This window comes from Perissodus microlepis, chromosome 23, assembly GCF_051167445.1.
Source record: "Perissodus microlepis isolate ML-2025 ecotype Zambia chromosome 23, ASM5116744v1, whole genome shotgun sequence".
Taxonomy (NCBI): Eukaryota; Metazoa; Chordata; class Actinopteri; order Cichliformes; family Cichlidae; genus Perissodus; species Perissodus microlepis.
This window is the reverse complement of record NC_140482.1, coordinates 35,190,352-35,209,559: the sequence shown is the minus strand read 5'-3', so window position 1 is coordinate 35,209,559 and position 19,208 is coordinate 35,190,352. Positions and strand designations below refer to the sequence as shown.

The 19,208-nt window shown below is 40.9% G+C and overlaps 2 protein-coding genes across 4 annotated transcripts; both read left to right on the top strand.

The window, feature by feature from the left end:
• Positions 1-2,941: 2,941 nt before the first annotated feature.
• On the top strand, positions 2,942-9,857 carry nrl (neural retina leucine zipper). Of its 3 annotated transcripts, XM_084922059.1 has the most exons (5): positions 2,942-3,211; positions 4,841-5,651; positions 5,762-6,061; positions 7,217-7,432; positions 7,701-9,857. In XM_084922059.1, exons 2-5 carry the CDS (start codon positions 5,037-5,039, stop codon positions 7,860-7,862), a joined length of 1,293 nt encoding a protein of 430 aa, XP_084778185.1. In that variant the 5' UTR covers positions 2,942-3,211; positions 4,841-5,036; the 3' UTR covers positions 7,863-9,857. The 3 variants fall into 3 exon arrangements, with proteins under 3 accessions (XP_084778185.1, XP_084778187.1, XP_084778186.1); XM_084922061.1 differs by having other exon boundaries at positions 4,841-5,822; XM_084922060.1 differs by lacking the exon at positions 2,942-3,211 and having other exon boundaries at positions 3,674-5,651.
• A 277-nt stretch (positions 9,858-10,134) lies between these two features.
• LOC146361944 (GTP-binding protein REM 2-like) lies at positions 10,135-18,183 on the top strand. The gene is made up of 6 exons (XM_084922062.1): positions 10,135-10,568; positions 10,714-10,765; positions 13,415-13,724; positions 13,843-13,916; positions 15,708-15,885; positions 17,542-18,183. The coding sequence occupies exons 2-6, from the start codon at positions 10,721-10,723 to the stop codon at positions 17,832-17,834; spliced, it is 900 nt and encodes a 299-aa protein (XP_084778188.1). The 5' UTR covers positions 10,135-10,568; positions 10,714-10,720; the 3' UTR covers positions 17,835-18,183.
• Positions 18,184-19,208: the final 1,025 nt, after the last annotated feature.

Sequence of the window (19,208 nt, the reverse complement as noted above, 5' to 3'; positions counted from 1 at the left end):
TTATTCCTTTCCTCTCTTTCTCTTTGCTGTGTCTCGTAAACGAATCAGCCTGCCATCTATATTTAGTTTTTATTTACCTCTCTCATCATCTGTTTCCCCTCATGTGCAATCCCATGTTTCTTGCCTTTGTCCCCAGTGCCTAACTTTTTCTGTTAGTTTGGATTTTTTTTTTCTTACCTTCTGTTATTACTGGGCTTTGGCTTGTCAGCTTTTTGAGGTTTCAGAAAGCGGAGGTTTCAGTTTTGCATTAAAAAGCTTCTGTCTTTGGCTCAATATATCATCGTACTCTAATTAAAGTATGCCAGACATGATATGGAAAAATTATGGTAATGAAAAGAAAAGTCATTGTTTTTGTTCCAACTACTTGTTACCAAGTTACAGCTGGACTTTGCATACAATATGCTCAAATATGATGCTACTCTGCTTCAAGGAGTCAGAGCTTCTTTGATATATGATGACATAATTTTCTAATTATTACAAGAATCTTTTTGCTACTACTACTACTACTTTGTGTCACTGTGTGTTTAATGTGATAAAACAACACCAGCCAGTCAACATACTGGTCGACCTCTACTACGTTATCTTAATCACACGACCTCAAAACTTACCTTTGCCTCTAAAATAAAAGAGCAAACAAACAGTGAATCATTTGAATCAACTTTAGGTCACACCTGTGTGTAAGGCACACTGAGATGCTAAAAGATAAATGTGTGTAGATGCAGGAGGAGTGATTGTGTGTTTGTCATGAAGTATGAGGTAAGTTCCTCTGTGTCTCTCCCTCTCTTTGTCCCTCGCCCTCACAGGAGGCCCTGTTGGTTTAGCTGCTAAGCTTTCCCCGGAAACACAAATGATGGCCAGATAGAGAGGTTAAAGTAGAGAGCAGAGGAAACAGAAACTGAAAGAAGAGAACAGAAGCTTTTTACCTTTAAATTCGTTTCTATTTTATTATGTCTATTAAATCTTATTTAGCTGTCAGTAACATCTCTGCTTATTAAAGATTTCTTTTTTTTAATTACATAGTAAAATACTAAACTGTTTATCAGTCTTGTGCTTTTTTTTTTCCACGAGTCAGCATGTCTGCTTTCAATAAAGGTTTTGTTTACAGTCCAAATCAGATTTGTGAAGGCACTATTAACTTACTGATTCCTGAACGAGACGCTATTAAGACACTGAGAGACTCGGGATTAACAAGTTTAGCTTTTAAGGAGCATTGAGAAACGCTTGTTGTGCATTTCCCTGCAGACTTAAATGGCTTGGAAGAAGAAGAAAAAACAGCATTAGTTCACAGATTTTGATCCTAACTGTGAGAGGCAGGGTAGTAAGGCGACGCGGGGGGTGCTAATTTCAAATCACGAACCTCTTTGTTGAAATGTTTTGGGTCTGTACCCACAATGGTGAATATCTACCAGCTAAAAACATATCCAGTTAGTGAGATCATTGTTCACTGATACATTTTCAGTCATTCATCTAAATTATCAGTCTTTTATGTTTAAAATGATATTAACTTATACTGCTACAAATTAATCCAGACATAATGAAGCACAGACGTGCTGTTTGCCTTTGGGGCCAGTAGGCAATACATAATTAAGACTCATTACTTTGTTTGAATAAATCCATAAATGGGATGAGCTTAATGGGTGAATCACTGCTGGTATGTGTTTATTTAATATTAAACAGTGGTAATAGAAATTACACCAGTTTTATTTATATAAAGCTAAACCACAACAGCAGTCACCTCAAGGCAATTTATATTGTAAGACAGAGACCTACAATAATGCAGAGAAAATAATGAGAAATATTAGGCATCAAATGCGCAAAAGCAATACTATAAAAATTATAGATATTGTATTGTATCAGTGGATATAATAAAACCATGTTAGAATAAACCAACAGCCAGCTGGTTTAGATATTCAAAACCTGTGTTATATTTTTTTATTTTCTCTGGGGAATTTAGCACGATGAATTTTAAAAAGTGAATATATTCAAGTAAGATAAAAGTACCTTGAAATTGAACCAAAGCACAGTACATGAGCAGATTGCACCTCTGCTGACAAGTACGTTGGACACTGGTTTAAATTGACAGTGTCCAATTGCTGCAACACAATTTTTATCTAAATCCTGGAATTTAAAACAATTTTTTTCAATAAATTCACCCATATTTCTTTGTTCTTCTGTGGGTTGTTGTTGTTTTTGTGTTACCTGTATAATCTGTGAATCTCGAGTAAACATCCAGTGACCTTGATAGTTATACTCTACAGCTGCTTCTTTTTAAAACATCTTCCATTGCAGTGAAACATTTGAACAAAAAGGCACCAATCAGATGGAAAAACAACACAATAAGTGTATGGTTTTAGACTCATTTGACCTTATGTGGTTACAGTGACAGGGTCTGTGGGTTAGAGAGTTTTTAAAACTTTGTCTTTAACCTGGTTGACTGTAACAACTCACAGGTTCAATATTTAACAGCATTTTAGCATTAAAGCAGAGCTGCTCTTGACTCATTTTCAGTTCAGTAAATGTGACTATCCACTGTGAGGCAGCACAGAGCCTACAGTCCAACTTGCAGCAACACAACTGTTAAAGTTGTTATACTCAGAGATAAATATTCAGAGATAATTGAGTAAACTTTCATGATTTTCAGAAGTGTCAGCGATACTTGTTTTGCAGAACAACAGTTTTGAAATGTAGTTGATGAAGGAAGCGTTGCATGTATGAAGTGTTTTTGCTTCTTTTGCAAGAAATTTTATGTCGCATCAAAGGAGAGAGTTGGAAATTTGGAGGTATGTGTGTGGGGTGTATGCAAGGAAACAGAAACGTGTAAAACAAGAAGAGAAAAAGAAACGGGAGTACAAAATATGAGATGGGGTGACAGAGTGAAGCGGGGGAGACATTGCCAGAGAGCGTGAACATGCCTGTGAACCATGAGAGAGGGATGTGGAGGGGAGAGACAGAGAGAGAGAGAGAGAGAGGAGGGGATTGCTGCAAACAGGGATTTGCAGCAGAGTGGACAGAAAGAAAGGGGGCAGTGGCACTCAGTAGCAGAGTGCTATACACACTCACATGCGCACGCACATGCACACACACGCTGTTTCCTCTGTGTCTCTTTCCAAACGTGTCAGTCAACCAGTCAGTCGATTATTTGTGTTTGTGTGTGTGTTCAGTGGGGACGTTGACAAGAGCTCGTAACCATCCTTCTTCTCTATGACCGACGGTAAGATCTTTTCAGTCACTTTGCCTGTTTGACCGTCTCTCACATCGGGCCTTTATCTCGGCCTGCTTTCACTCTACTTTTTTCTCTCATGTGTGTGTTTTTGCTGTAACTCTGGTCCGGAGCCAGACTGAGGCCTCCATGGAGCCCTGTCACTGTTTGCTTTCTTTTACAATCCATTTTGAGCCACAGGGGGTGAAAGTAATGAGCGGTGAAGCAGAGGCACTAGTCAAAGGTGGACTTTTTTAATTAGGTGTTCATTTTATTAATAACAACTATTAAATCTGAAGGTCTGTAATTAGTATTGGCGGAAACCACTTACAGATTTCTTTGATGCACTTACCCCTGTAGCATAATGGAAGTGTTGAACTTTTCAGTTATATTGTGAGGACACTACTTTTAGCCTCTTCATTTGTTTTTGAATGTTTTGACTTATTATGTTAATATTTAACTCATTTATCGTCTCAGATTTTCTGTAAGTTACTCTAAAATATTGTCATGTAACTCTTTTTTTGTGTAAAACGAGTTTTTGAACATGAATTTGACAGCAAATGCATAAAAAAGATCACATTTTACTATCTTGATATGTTACTTTTAACTTGTTATCAATTTCTGCTAAAAGTAAATTTACAGCTGTATATAAATTTTAGAAAGTCTTGGCCTCTGGATTAAAGTCTGAAGTGCTCGATAATTGGATTTGCTCTCTGAGACCTGTGGATCTTTCTGTCAAAAATGATTAAGCCTGTGAATTCCTCTGCTTCAACTGCTTATGAGTTCAGCGAGCAGATGTTTCTAGATATATTGCATTTCCTGAGCAACCTGGAAAGTATTTCTACATGGAAGTTTTCCAAATGCAAAACCTGACATGCAGAAGAAGATGTTTTCAAAAGGCATCTGACAGCACATTTTATTCAGTTTCTTCATTTAGCCAGGAGATCTTAAAAAGAAGAAATGTGATGCTCAGTACTGATATAATTACAAGAGAGGAAATGCACTTTTAAAGTGCACGAAACTTTGTGTTTTTTATGTACACAGACTGCTTACATGTGTGGGATGCAAGAGGTGTGTGCTGCAGATTAGTGTGTTAATATACAAACACAGCCTACCTTGATGTTTACCCATTTCTAACTAAACCTTTTTTTTTAAGGCATTTCATGATAGAATCGAATAGAAATGGTTAAATTAAAGGGGGTCTTTAGATGTATTCATGAATGAGCTGACAGAGCTTGGGAAGTACTTAAAGGAGTAGTGCAATATCTAATTTAAAGTCAAGGCTGGAAATTAAGTTCAAATGAAAATAATCTGGATGTAGATGTATGTGAGCTTACCACTCCTCTGCAGCCTAAGGCCTGCAACACAACACACCTCAGAGATCATTGTCAGCTTTTATTATGGGTAATGTAGGCATCCAGTTTTAATAAGGAAAAAGAATGAGTGAAATTAAATAAAAAAACACACATTTCTGGTTCGATGCATCATTTCTTAGCTTTTAATTTATTATGAGCGCTAAATCTATGCTGCACAAATTTAGTAACATTAATTACAGCTTATCAGCTCTTTATAGACAACATCAACCACCCATTACTCTTATCCCTGCCATCCAAACCCTTTTTTCCCTCTTTGTTTCTTCAGGACAAACGAAACAGAGACAAGGAAAAGGGGACATACAGTTTCTCACAAAAGAAACTCACCAACCAGTGGACTTTCCGACATCACCACTGCCGCTGTCTATGAGCTGCACTGAGTCAGAGGACTGGACTTTTCAACAATCCTGACACACGGAAAAACCCTGTTGAAGCTCCCGCCAGCAGCAGCAGCGACAAACATCATGTCCTCTCCTTCCCTCCCCATGCCTTCTCTTCCCCCAAGCCCTCTGGCCATGGAATACCTAAACGACTTTGACCTTCTCAAGTTTGAGGTCAAATCTGACACTCCTCCGCTCCCTCCTCCATGTGCGTACCCTAAATCTGGTACCCACGACCCCTCCAGCTCTCCGTACACCAGCCACCCACCGCAGGACTCCAGCTTGAGCTCCAGCCCTTACAACTCACTGCCACCTTCGCCCACATTCAGCGATGCCCACCCACCCCCTTCGGGCTCTTCTTCTCTCTCTTCATCGTCCTCCTCCATCTCCTTTCCCCTCTCCATACCCAACAGTCTCACTTCCAACATCAGCTCCGGCTCTCAGGGGAACGTGGAAGGCAGTCCAGCCCATGGCGGCCCTCAAGGTCCGACCCCAGCCTCTCTGGAAGACCTGATCTGGCTGGCCGCACTGCAGCAACAGTTTGGAGGTGAGGTGACGGGGCCCGCCACTTTGCTGGGAGCCTTGGGAGGGGTGCCAGAGAGAGGGGACAGAGAGAGAGGGCAGGTGAATGGCTTCCTGGGGTGTGAGGATGCTGTGGAGGCTCTACTGAACTCAGCTGCAGCAGCTGTTAGCTCACAGGTAAGAATTTCTTATGCTATGTCAGTGTTATTATTCATTATGCATATACCCACTAAAGAACTGACTTTATACTTCTCTCTCCCTTCATCATTTGCACCTCCTCTCTTCAGTTCCCAGGTCTTTCTCAGAGTTCAAGCAGCAACCTGGGAGACTCAAGCAGCGACAGCGGAGGTGACATCTCCTGCGCCAAAGCAGCAGACATCTGCCATCGCCCACTCGTCTTCCTCTCATCAGGCCCTCCCTCCCTCCCCAACACTAACCCCGCTTCTGCTCCATACCCCCAACCCCTCAGCCCCCAGGGCCGCCTTCATCACCACCAGCATCACCACCAGCATCACCATCATCAGCATCACCCGCACCACCCCATGCATGGCAACCATCACCATCATCACCACCCACAAACCAATCAGGTACAAATCTATCCAGAATTGAAGAGAGGGCCTCATTATGATTATAATATTCAGCAGGAAGCGTTAATCAGTAAACCATGAGAAATTCCTGGAGGGAAAAGAAGTGAAGCGAGAAAACAGTAGCATTAAAAGGCTGGGCGGAAGGAGGGAGCAATGGTCCAGCAAAGGATTAGGATTAGGCCATTACAACATGGTTATTAATGTCTTTGTCTATCTGAAGTATCACTTTAAGGATTGTTTTCCACATGGCAACAATAAGGGAAGATAAATCTTTACCTAAGGGAAAATTTGGGAACATTTTTTTCCCAAAACAGTTTAGCAGCTGCAGGTATTCTGTAATTTAATTTAGTTATAATCTGACATCTGTAAATATCTAAATGTTAGTATTTTAAAAGTTATACTGTAAATTTGCATTATTACAATAAAGGATGCACCAAGATTTTGGCTCAGTGTTGCAGATTGTTATGTGTTATGTCATGCCAATCTTGAAAGACCTAAATAAAATAAAAAAGTTAAGCCACTTTTTCTAATTACTTTATAATGATTTCTCAGTTTTCATTACAAATAATGGGGAATAAATAGAAGCAAAGGCATAGAAGCTCATGGGTGGTGCAGCCCTTCATTCATTAACTGTATATACAGCAGGCCTGTTATTGGTGCCCTCAGGAAGAAAAATGTTTGTCGATAAGTATTTCTGCTTAAAACTACATTAGTATCTTATTAATAACTCAGTTGTTAATATTCTGCTCTGCATGTAAAAGGTAAATAAACTTTGTAATCTGTGTTCTGGTTGATCAAGATGTCTGGGTGGATCTCTATATGGAACACAGTGTGAGCTTATGATAATATCTGCTATTATTGCTGTGGGTAATCCTGATAACTGTCTCCCACACTTAGTCAGATTACATGACAGATTATAGACATGTGGTGCCAGAATGTGCCCCCTGACAGCCAGGCACGCTCACACACCACACACGCACACTCAGTTTGACACATCATGTGTACACCATTCATGCCATATATGAATCTAAAGCTTTGCCAGAACCAGCTTCACACTCTGCACACCCTCCCATAATTTCCTGCATGTGTCTTGTTGCCAATTAATGGTGAGAAACAGCATATTCTTTATGTGTGTCGTCTCCATCTGTTCCTCAGTGCGGGGCGAACGAGCGTTTCTCTGATGAGCAGCTGGTGAGCTTGTCAGTACGCGAGTTGAACCGACACCTGCGTGGAGTGAGCAAGGACGAGGTGGTGCGCTTGAAGCAGAAACGCCGCACGCTAAAGAACCGAGGCTATGCCCAGTCCTGCCGCTACAAGCGCTTACAGCACAGGCACGCTCTGGAGTCTGAGAAACATTTGCTTACCCAGCAGGTACAATGTCTTCAATTTCTTTTCATAAGTGTCAAACCTGAGATTTTGCCTCTTTTTCTACACTGGCATTAATCATTAATATCAGCCAGCTTTTTAATGGGAAATTCTGGTTTTAAAGTAGGTGAGGACAGCAAAAACATGCAGCATCTGACATAACTGCTGACACACTCTGCAGATAGAATAAATAATGCACTCCAAGTGAGCATCTTTGCACTTTAGCTCAGCGAAGCGCAGATAAATTACAATCTTTCTACTCCTTTCTCATCAGTTGGAACAGCTACAGTGTGAGCTGACTCGAGTGCTGAGGGAGAGAGACGCCTACAAGGCTCGCTATGAGAAGTTGCTCAGCACAAACCATGGTACCGGTGGTGACGCCCAGCCGACCCACACCAACAACCCACCTTCCCCGCCCCCTGACTACTTCCTCTGAGTTTAATCCACAGGGGTGCACAAAGAAAATAGACAAGCCAGTGTGGAGCAATCAATAATGAGTAATCAGACTTGGAGCGAAGAAACAAGAACGTGTATGTGTGTGTGTGTGTGTGTGTGTGTGTGTGTGTGTGTGTGTGTGTGTGTGTGTGTGTGTGTGTGTGTGGGTGCATGTGTATGTGTGAAAGAGAAAGTGGAAGAGAGACTTTGGAAGGCTGTTTTGGGGATCATACAACTGTGAAAACCACCCTTGAATGACTAAATGGGAACTGACTGTTAATTAATAGGGTTAGACTCAGCCCTGGGCTGCTTCACAGGCTCAGATTTGCTTAAATGTGAATCATGGTTGCACAAAAAACTGACTGAGAGTTTCCTGAGAGCTTCTGCTGGTGATATCAGTGCAACAGGTGACAAACACTACTCTGAAAATGGATTTTAAAAAACAGCTTTATCTTGCAATAAAACTATTATAGTGTCTGACATTGTTATCTATGCAATATTACATATTTGCAATGTACTCTGCAAGTGAGTGATTGAGGCTCAGTGTAGTTGTTTTTTTTTTTTTTCTTTTTATATTAAGCTGCTAAAGCTGCAGAGGTCTGAGTAGTGCAGTGGTGTTGGATGTGGAGTGGTATGGGCTTGGATAAAGTATCCATGGCATGCAGTTAAGCTAATATTTCACAGTTGCCTACCAAAGTGTTTAAGCTCACCAAGACCTGGTATTCTTTGTAAGATTAATAATCATAGATTAAAGAATGTACAAGAATATCTTCCAGTGATTGTGTTAAATGAATAGCGGGGAAACTGACCTTTTGTTTTAGAAAAGAAATGTACTTTTGCCAGTTGGAATTGGCAAATTTCAGCCATTAACAGACTTGCTGTGTGCTCTCGAGAATGGGTTTTTACATACAGAGACACGGGGATGGTAGTGTGCTTAACTCGAGCAACTGCAAATGAAAAAAGAGGCAACCCATTTCAGCAAGCAAAAAGAAAAAAAGTGTGGCATGATTTGTGTGGTTGTGTCCAGTTCTTCAGACTAGGAAGCTATTTTTGGGCAGAAGGAATACCTCTGTTAAAAAAAAAGAAAAAAAAAAAGGAAAAAACATTGCTCTGTGAAAACACAGATCATTTTCATATTACTACAACATGCAGCACCACAGAGCTGGTCACTGTGGACTCGGGTACTGTGGGCTACTGATGCAACAGAAAATTTATGGTGCAGGGATGAAAAAAAAATGCAAAAAAAAAGATTTAAAAGAAAATCTTCATGGAGACACATTCTTAATTGTCCCATGAATTTATTGCCAGGGTTAATGCATTAGAGTTATTTATTTTGTTTGGGTATAGGTTACATAAATTGTTGTTTTATTTATTCACTTATTTATTTGGTATTTATTGTTTATTTATGTACTGATTCTAATTATTTTTTTGGTTTTATTCCATTAGCGTGTATTTTTACTTTCCTACAGTTTATTCTTTTATTCATTTGTGATTAGAATTAACATTATTTTACAACAAAGGCCCTTATCATGGTTTCCTGCTCCTGTTGTAGTGTGGTTTAATATGCATATACAATAAACCAATTACTTTACCATCCCTGTGATGTGTCAGGGTTTTTTTTAACACCTTGCACACAGGTTTAAACCTCATCTCTCGATTCACCTATCCTAGCATCTGCCACTGTCAATCTCCTGGAAGCCTTTTCTCTGCAGCACCATGTCCGGCTCCATCTCTCTCTCTTTATCTCTGCCCCTCTATAGTGAGGCAGTGACCCTGGGTGTGTGCTGTTTGGGATGACCTCATCTTCAGCTCTACCTCCCTCTCTGTGTCTCTCGCTCTCTCTCTGGCCTGTATAATAGGAGCAGGATTAGGGCTATAATAGCGCCCTGGCTGCTCACTGCCGGAGTCTATTGTGGCTTTGTGTGGGAGGGACACACCACTGCTCATGGCCATGTTCGCACTCTGACAGAAAACATGTTCATATACACTCCTTCGATAACAGACTAGAAAATACTTTGGTGAACTGGAAATTAATCTGTCAAATAAAATATTGTGTGTCTTCAAAGAAAATAAAAAATAGGGCTATTAAACTTTGTAAGCAAATGGGTAGGCAATCAAGGCTCTGTTTTACAGCAGGGATAACCTAATAACACATTTTAAACATTCTCACATACACACAAAAAGTCAATTAGGAACGTGATTACTTATGTTATAATGCCCCCTAGCGGCCGCTTCCTGCATCGCCTCCATCTACCAGAGGTCAAGTGAATGCTTCGTGACTCTGAGCATCTTCCTACAGCACTGCTCCCTACATGCATGCATGCATCACGCTTCACTGCTATCACCGGGCTGCATGCACCTGCAGTAAACATTTCCAGCACGTGGTAGTGGTGTCACCTCTCCTCTCTAGGCAGCAAATCAAGATCTGGAGAGCTTTTTAGGCGTCAAGTCAGTGAGTCACAGTAGTCAGTCTGTGGAGTGCTGATGATGAATGGCAGTACTGACTTACCGATCTGGACCTGGGCCCTAACCTGAGAACACAGAATGACAGCGAAGAGCGAAATGAAGAGAGAGAGAGAGAGTGAGATAGAGATAGAGAGAGGGAGAGAGAGAGAGAGCGCGCGCTAGGGAGGGAAGATTGAGAAAGAGAGAGAGAGAGAGACCGCGCTTAGTGCTTACTTTTTAGTAGCTGATAACCACCTGACAGGTGAGAGATCATACCGGGCTGCTTGATAAGGGGTTCATAAAGTGAGAGTGGTGGGTGGGGGTGGCATGGGTGAGGAGGAAGAATGGTGATGATGCTCTTCCCTGTATATCTTCTGGAGTCCTCATTTCCGATCGCTTGATTTCAGTTTGCAGATGCCGACAGATGTGCCCGAAGACAGCGAGGAGAATGCGGCCACGGTAAGGTGCAGGAACCCGAACGGAAAAGGAAAAAAAAGAAGGGAACTGAGGTTATGTGGTGACGGTGTATGGTATTCTTGCTGAATCTGTGTGTGTGAGTGTTGTAGGTAGGTGGTGGTGGTGCAGGGAGGGGGTGTCCTGCATTACAAAATACTAGGAGTCAGTTTATAATGGAGTTACGGCTACAATGACTAATTTTAACTACAATGAAATAAACAACCGATTATAATGTTGCTCAATAATTAACTCACTCGGTGGCTTAGTGCAGCTCAAACTTTAAATGTCATTTCAGCCCTCCAAGAACTTTATGTCGCCTTTCGACTGATTTTGGTTTTCATTTAATTGTCACCTCTTCTCACTTTATTGTTTCATGCAGGGAGGGGGGGGATCTGCTATGTTATGATTGTTGCTCAGTTCCAAGAAGTGAAGGTTATCCTTTAAGCAACAGGTTTACCCCATTAATTAACATTAATCCTCAGAAATCCTACCAATAAATCGATTTATTAATTTCTGAAAATATAGGGATTCGTTTTCAAAAATTACTTACTAAGTTGCCATTGTTGTCAATCCAGCCGCTAAAAAGTAAAAAAAAAAAAAAAAAAAAAAAAAAAAAAAAACATTATAGCACTCAGTAGACAAAATAATTTGGTGTGTTTTAAAACACCCTCTGGCTAAATAATCGACACAGTAGAATTTAGCACCTAAAATGCCAAATTTTTCTCTTTAAGAGTTTCAGAAACAGCTAAAACAAGAATAAATATTGTCAGATGGACATAAATCTAGACTAAATATTAGAGGTGGGAGAACTGATCCAAATACCAATAGTTTATCGATATACATACGGTGCTATCGGTATCTGATCGATACTAGCGCAATAGAAAGGATACTTTGTTTCTAACCACTAGGATTCAGTATGCAGCACACATTTACATTTCAGGTCTCCAAAAAAAGAAATCCAGTTTCAAAATACATGAAAAGCTGAAAGGCCTGTTTTGTTGTGTTAACTTATTATTATGGAAAATAAAAACCACAGGGATTTAGAGGTGATCTCATAAAACATGACATACTGATCTCACCTACATAAGCTGCCTTTATAGGTTAAAGTTATCAGTATCGCTATTGGTATCAGCAATACTGTAACAAGTTGATTGATGTCAGAATAACTTGGCATTGCATTTAAACCCATCCAACACTCATTTAATATCTTTAAGACTTACAGCCAAATCTGCCCTGTGGTGTCATGACAGTGACAATGGTGGAAAAAATTGTAAGGCATAGTTGTAAACATTTTGAAAAGAATGTCTTATAACACAACTCTCAATTTTTGCTCAAAGGTAAATCAATAAACAGTAGCAGGAGAAGAAAAGCTAAGATTACAACACCTGCTACCTAACCCAGATACCCATGTGTTATCATCTGACGACTCAGCCTTTGGGACAACAAAGCCCATTTGGGCCAAGAATTCCTGTTCTGTGCACCTGTAATTGCTTGATAATGAAGATAAATTTGTTTTTAAAAACCTAATAAAGACATAAATCCTCATCACATGACAGCTGATGGTCTTGAAATTTAATCTAAGCAAATATAATCTCTCTTTTGCTCTTTGCAGGGTTTGTTTATTTCTATGCAACCCAAATCTACTCAAACATGATTGCTCAGCACTGCAAACAAAAACCAAAAAGCTTTCAGTACCAAAGCTCTTGCCCACAAAATCTGCATATTTATATCCAGAGTCTATTTATTGTGAGGCCACATTGCTTGCCTCCTTTCGCTGACCTTAGTCAGCTGTCAGGTTGACACTAAACGGTTTCTCTAGGTGTTAAAACGTGAACCCAAGCCTCACAGTATGAGTGTGTTGCTAATGTGAGAAACATTTTCACAGAATATCATGAAGAATATGATGGACTGGATCAATTTGAAATAGTATCATCACATAGTTTGACTACTTTGGGGATTTTACTGCACAAATAGCAGATTATGTATTACAGTTAAGCAAACTTGTCTTTGTGTAGGCTATTTCACTACTTAATCAAATACATTGCTAAAAAGTCTATAGACAATAGCCATGTCATAATTCATTATATATGTAATGTGTTCCCCTTGGGCTGCTTGCAAAGAGTAATATCAGGTCCAGCGGTTAGTCAGGTTCTACTCCATCCTAGTATTGCTGTGTTGATAGGCCACTGGGGAGCTTTTTGTTCATTATGAGATTTATTGAAGCAAGGATTTCCAATGCTTCACTTATGTTAGTGACTAATAAGTATATCTCCCTGTGCACTCTTTGAATTTTCAGGGTTTTAAAAAGAAGTTCTTTCTGTCTTTGAAGTCCATTTAAGGGGAACTGCTCATTTTTAAAACTACATTCTTTCCAGTTCAGAATAATCCTTATTTATTTTTATCCCGAACCTTAGGGCAAAGCCACAGCCAGTGCTGTGTGCCTGATGATCCTATCAGGGATATCTACAACCTAGAGCCCGAGCTTTATGATCACAAACATTTTTGCACATAGAATCCACAACAGTAAAGATATAGGGAAAAAATAAGGAGAGGTTCATGTAGATCAGGTTTTGGGATTTGCTCTGGTTGGCATGTGGGAATCACTATTTCACGAGTGTTACACTGTCTGTCTATGTTCTTCTTTCCCACCAGTGTGACAGTATGACTCTGCCCAGCACTCCAACCGTTCGCAGAGGAAGCACTCCTCTGCCAATTAAGCACCAGCTCAGGCGAGAAGAAGCCGTCCACGATGAATGCGACTGGGCGTCAGGTGCGGCCGGGCCTTCGGTGTCCCCAAACAGTTTCAGCCCTGCCTTGGATGATACTCCAACCGTGACTGTGGAGGGCAGACCTGACGGGCCACTAAGGATTGCTCTCCTGGGGCAGAATGGCGTCGGGAAGTCCTCTCTGGCCCTGGCCCTCGCGGGAGACATGGACAGGACTGCGTCTGTGGATTCTGATGGTACAGTGCTGTTTGTATGCAGAGCAATGTATTGCAGTGGAGTAAGTGAGCAGCAAGTAAATAAATCACAGTGCCCATTTCCCTCCTGAGACCTAACTGCTGCTCCCTTTGTCCTTAGGGGAGGGTTATGTGCACACAGTTACCGTGGATGATGAGGAGAGCACCATCATTATCTATGACAACTGGAGACAGGTGAGCCAAACAACACTTCATAGCTCCCACTCTGCTTCCTGCTCCCTCATTAGGCCAGTGAGCCCTCTGTGCAGCTGTATACAGTGTGTTCAGCTGCTCTTCTGTGCTGAATACTTGGACTGCTTTAAGAAGAAGAAGATTAAATTGCTCCTTTGCAGTTTAGATTTTTCAGCACTTGGTTTCATTTGCTTTTCAGTATTTGAAGAACTCTGTGTGCTGGGAGGGATAAAGCTTCGCTGTATTAAGAGATTAACTGGGGTAATAGAAAAAGAGTTTGAAAGAGCGTGTAGAGAAATTTGCAAGCAGAACTGACAGCATATTAATGCATGAACACGAGTATATCACAGCACTCGTGAGCACAATTTTATTGTTGGGGGCAGGGTAGACTGCCTCTGATAGATTACTAATACAGCTTACATTTGACATAAAAAATGGTTCAGTTACAATATATAAACAAATGCTTACTGCATATTTAGCATTTGATCTGCTCACAGTGTGCACAGTATTTGGAGCACCCTGTATTGTTTATTGCCATCACTGTAACAAAAACTGTCAAGCTCAGAGAACTGTTGGACAAAAACAGTCAGTCAATCTGCAGCATCTGCATCTGGTCGACTGAAGGAAAGCTCATTATCAGGTTGTTTTCCACACTTTCTTATTTTCCCGTGAGTGCAGCTCTGAGGCATCAGCGTGTGGATGTGAATAGGAGAGAGAGAAACATACAGAAAGACAGAGAAGGAGTCGCCCACAGAGCTGGTGTGCCAAATGACTGCATTAATGTTTCTGATTTAGGTGCATGTGCGAAAACGCTGAAGCTACACTCTTGTGGCACAATCTGTCTTTTCTGATGTGGGGGATTATAATGTGTTACTCCTTGTGCTACCAGATGTGAGAAATTCTAAAACACACTAAAACTGTGGCTTTATAAGGAATCTCCATCCGTCCATCCTTCTAACTACTTGTCCAATTTAGGGTTGTGGCAGGAGCTTACCCCAGCTGTTGTGGGGCAAGAGAGGTTGGGTACAGCTTGGACAGGTCACCAGTCTGTTGTAGATTTTACATAGCGAGACAAATTTACTATTTATGCTCGCATTAACACCTACAGCCAATTTAGAAACGCCAATTATGTCTTTGAACCCTGGGAGGAAGCTGGAGTACCTTGTGAGAACCCACGCAGGCACGGGGACAACATGCAAACGCCACACAGAAAGGCCTCAGTTGGCACGTGTATTCAAATCTGCCGTGAGGTTGCAGCGCTAACTACCACACCAAGGAATCTACTTACCTAATTTCCCAGTTACACCATTAAGGTTCATACGTTCCTCTTGGTCTCTGCTCAGTTGTAGACTTAATTAAAATTTAATGAAAACTCAGTGGACCATGGCAGCACTGACTAAAGACAAAGTGAGTTCATTTTGTGTGAAGAAATCACTCAGGAATTTGATATTTTTGGAGTCCCTTTGCTGCTCGAAGAGGAGTGTGCAGCTGTTGACTAACAAGGGTTTCAGGTAATGTTAAAAAGACAGATCAGCCACCTGCTGGTTCTTCAAACACAATCTTTCTCTTTTCTGTATTTTTAGGGTTGGTGGAAATATTCATCAGAGCACTGGAAAGTAAAACATTATGAAGGAAAAAGACTTTGATTCATATGCAAAATACTACATCAGTTTGAATTAGAACCTTTGAGTTTGTTTTGGGTTTTTTTTTATTTTATTTCATTTCTATTTTAGTGTCTTATATTTCACAAAGAACAAAAATGCATCATCCTCTGTCCCTGTGCTTGTCATTAAGGACCTGTCGGCTCTGCAGAGTGAGGTGTGCGTCTTGGTGTTTTCGGTGACTGACAGGCGTAGCTTCCACCGTACCGCGCAACTTCGGCTTCTCCTGAGAGAGACTCAGCCCCAGACTCCAATAATCCTCGTTGGTAATAAGAGTGACCTCGTTCGCACGCGTGAGGTCACCTCTCAAGGTGAGACGATTATCTTTTCCAAGTCACCTAAAAAAAACTTTTTTTTTTTGATACATTACACTTTACATTACTCTTTCTTATAAAGTATAAACATTTCCTTTGGGAGCAGATTCTTTTCACAGTTTAGTTCTGTTTTGGCTTTCTTCATTACACTTGACGTTGACATTTTACGCTCTTTCTTTCTCTCCATAAACAACGTAAATGTGAATGTCATGCTTTATTGCAGTGTGGGAGTTTAATTACAGTTAAAGCAAAAGCCTGTTCAGCGTGACTACGCTGCTTGTCCACACGCCACAGTTTTATATCACACAGGCTATGAAACTACATACTTTTCAACCCAGTGTATGCCATTCTTCCTTATTTAAATGACCCTGCAGACCAATACTGCAGAGGGAGATCATGGCCTGCAGTGAAGATGAAACTAAAGACAAATGTGCTACAGAACTATATAAAGAAATTAAAGTAAACCAAAGCAAAAAATTCCAGCTTGATTTAGCTTATACAAGCTCTGTCCTTGTTTACTTAATCAGTAAATATTAACTATCACTATCACAGGCGATCCAGTCGTTGTATAAACCTCTTGATGACATACTTCGTATTGCGTGTTTTGCACAGTTGGAAAACTATGAAAGATATCTCACTTAGCATGCAGACATCTTCCCTCCAGCACAGTTTTCATTACCAAGAGATAAAAGCTTGCTCTTGCTGTTTTAGTTATCTTTTTGAGACTTTAACCCTGAAAATTTCACTTTTAAAGGGTAATTGCTCCTTTGAGTAGAAGATCCTTCCATAACCCCAGCTACAAGCCCTAGATGATACACAACATAGCATGGTTGCTAATGACTTACTGTGTAGTCACAATATTTACAGCTACCTGTCCTTATTGATTCAGCTGTGTACACACAGATCTATTTCATTTATTCAGCCATATTTTACAGTGTGTTTTACGATGTGCTGACTGGAAATAGCGGTGGGCCTGGGATAAATGGGCACCCTTTTGTCGCTTAAGGCCAGGTTCGTGTGATGGTTTATGTTGTTATAATGGCCTTTTTCTGTATTCTGAACACAGACTAAGGCACGGATCATATACCTGCAACGTAGTGCTCAACATTTCAAGAACGTTTTGTGACCATAATATTTGTGACAGTATATATATTTTTTAAACTGAACAGTTTCTTAATGCTTGCAGACCTGCAAGCATTAAGTGAGCACTAAAGTATCCTTAACAAGTGCTTAACACTGTCACATGGAGTGCATGTACTGAGTGTAGTTAGTAAATCTCAGTGGAGTCACTCATTTGTTTTTGTGTTGGACATCACCAGCTGCTGGTATCTCCTCTTTCATAGCCTGGTTGTATTCCCTGGTGTGTTTTTGCCTCAAGTGGTGAAACATGTTTGTTGTTTCCACCTTAAGCGGGAACATTTTTATCATATATTTCCCAAGTATTGTACTTTGTTAGAGTAGCCTTCTTAGTCGTCACTGAAGGCTGACATGCAGCTCTTCCTCTTAGACATGCCCTGGCCTACTACCAACAATCTATTACAGGTGAAGGAGTATCAAAAGGTTTATATGGATGAAAAGACATGTGGCTCTGAATATAAGCTGTGACAGCTGCCTTTTTTCTGATCTCCTCCGTCTCCTGTTTTCCTCTCACAGAGGCCATGTCTAGCGCTGCCCTTTTCAACTGTCTGTATCTGGAGATCTCCGCCTCTCTGGATCACCGTACCGTGGAGCTCCTGGAGTGTGCGGTGCGACTAGCCAGGGGCCAGTCTCCCTGGCCTCCGGGGACAAGCGCCGAGGACATGAGCGGAGGAGGGCAACGTGAAAGCATCACATCTCGTGCCAAACGTTTCCTGTCCAGTCTGGTGCCTCGGTACCCTCGAGAGCGAGAGGTGGGGAAGTTCCTGAGGCAGAAGTCCCGCTCCTGCCACGATCTGGGAGCGCTGTGATGGTGCCCCACGGGGAGCAAGTGGTTAGATTGTTAACAGGGATAGCTGGAAGGGATGTATTATACCAACAAAGAGAAGAAGATGTAGTGATGCAAATGAGTAGACAAGACAGGAGGAGTTGAGTGACTAAGAAAATGTGAAGGAAACAGTGATAACAGGACAATGTTGTGAGACTCACTCATCAGAGGATGATTGTTGATAGGATGATATAGAAACTCTGTAGACAGAAAAGGAGATGATAAAATACCGTTGTAGAAACATGTAAATAAACTGTAGTAGTGACATTTAACTGCAACCTTCACAGCTTTGAGAACTAAATAAATTGCTTTTTTGAGTCTTGAGAAAGTGAGTGCACAGTGGCCTTGAGGTCTGTTATTTTACTATCTGCCACGTGTTTTATACACTGAATAGGAAATCACATTAAAAACAGTCCAAGCCCCAGATAAAGTCATGACCACACATTTTCATAACTCATTTACAGGTTATGCTTTTCTGATGATTCATTCACTGTTCGTGAGCTATTATAGTACACAGTTAAACAGTGAAAGGCCAGTGATGACAGGCAGGAATTAAAGAGCTTTCTTTTTTAAAAATGGACTCAAAGAGCCCAGCATGAGAATAAGAGAAGGAGCAGAAAAAGGAAAGGGAGATTATTGTATATGGAGTGATTGTTGCCATGTTACTGTTGTCAAGGAAACCTGGAGTCGTTGAGACTTACACATTATGTCCATTTCAGCTCTGTGACTGCACCTCTACCCTTTCTGGTGCATGTCGACTGCGAGAGAAGAAGGATGATTTGTGCAGCAAATCATATTTTTAAGTATGGAATTCGATGCAAATTAAAATGCAAAGACTTTTTTTTTATTATTATTATCAGATATCAGCCTCCATGCACTCATGTGAACCACGCTCGGAACCCTCAGCACTTCCATCCTCCCACTGCCACCCACACGTGAACAAAGATTTAGCACATCACAGGTCATTATACCCATCATTTGTTATCAAAGGGAGAACTGGGATATAATACAAGTAAAAAATAAAATGGTGGCATGATATTCTGACTCATTCCCTTGGCTGCAAACTACTGGAACGAAATGAAAGGTTAAGATTTTGGATCGTGAACATGGGGTGCAGGCTCCCTCGTGTGGCTGATTGCAGGTCCTGCAGCATGTAGAACATGAAGTAAGGCATAAGAATGAGACGCAAACATAAGGTGAAGGTTTAGTAATAGAAAAGAAGCTCTGCATCCCAGTTCATGACTTTCTTGCAAGCCACTTGGCTTAGATGAAAAGCAGCTATCTTGCATGCCTCCATGCAACAAATCGCTGGTGCACTTTCACCAGGCTTTTGGTAGCCATCAACAAGCTTCTTGCA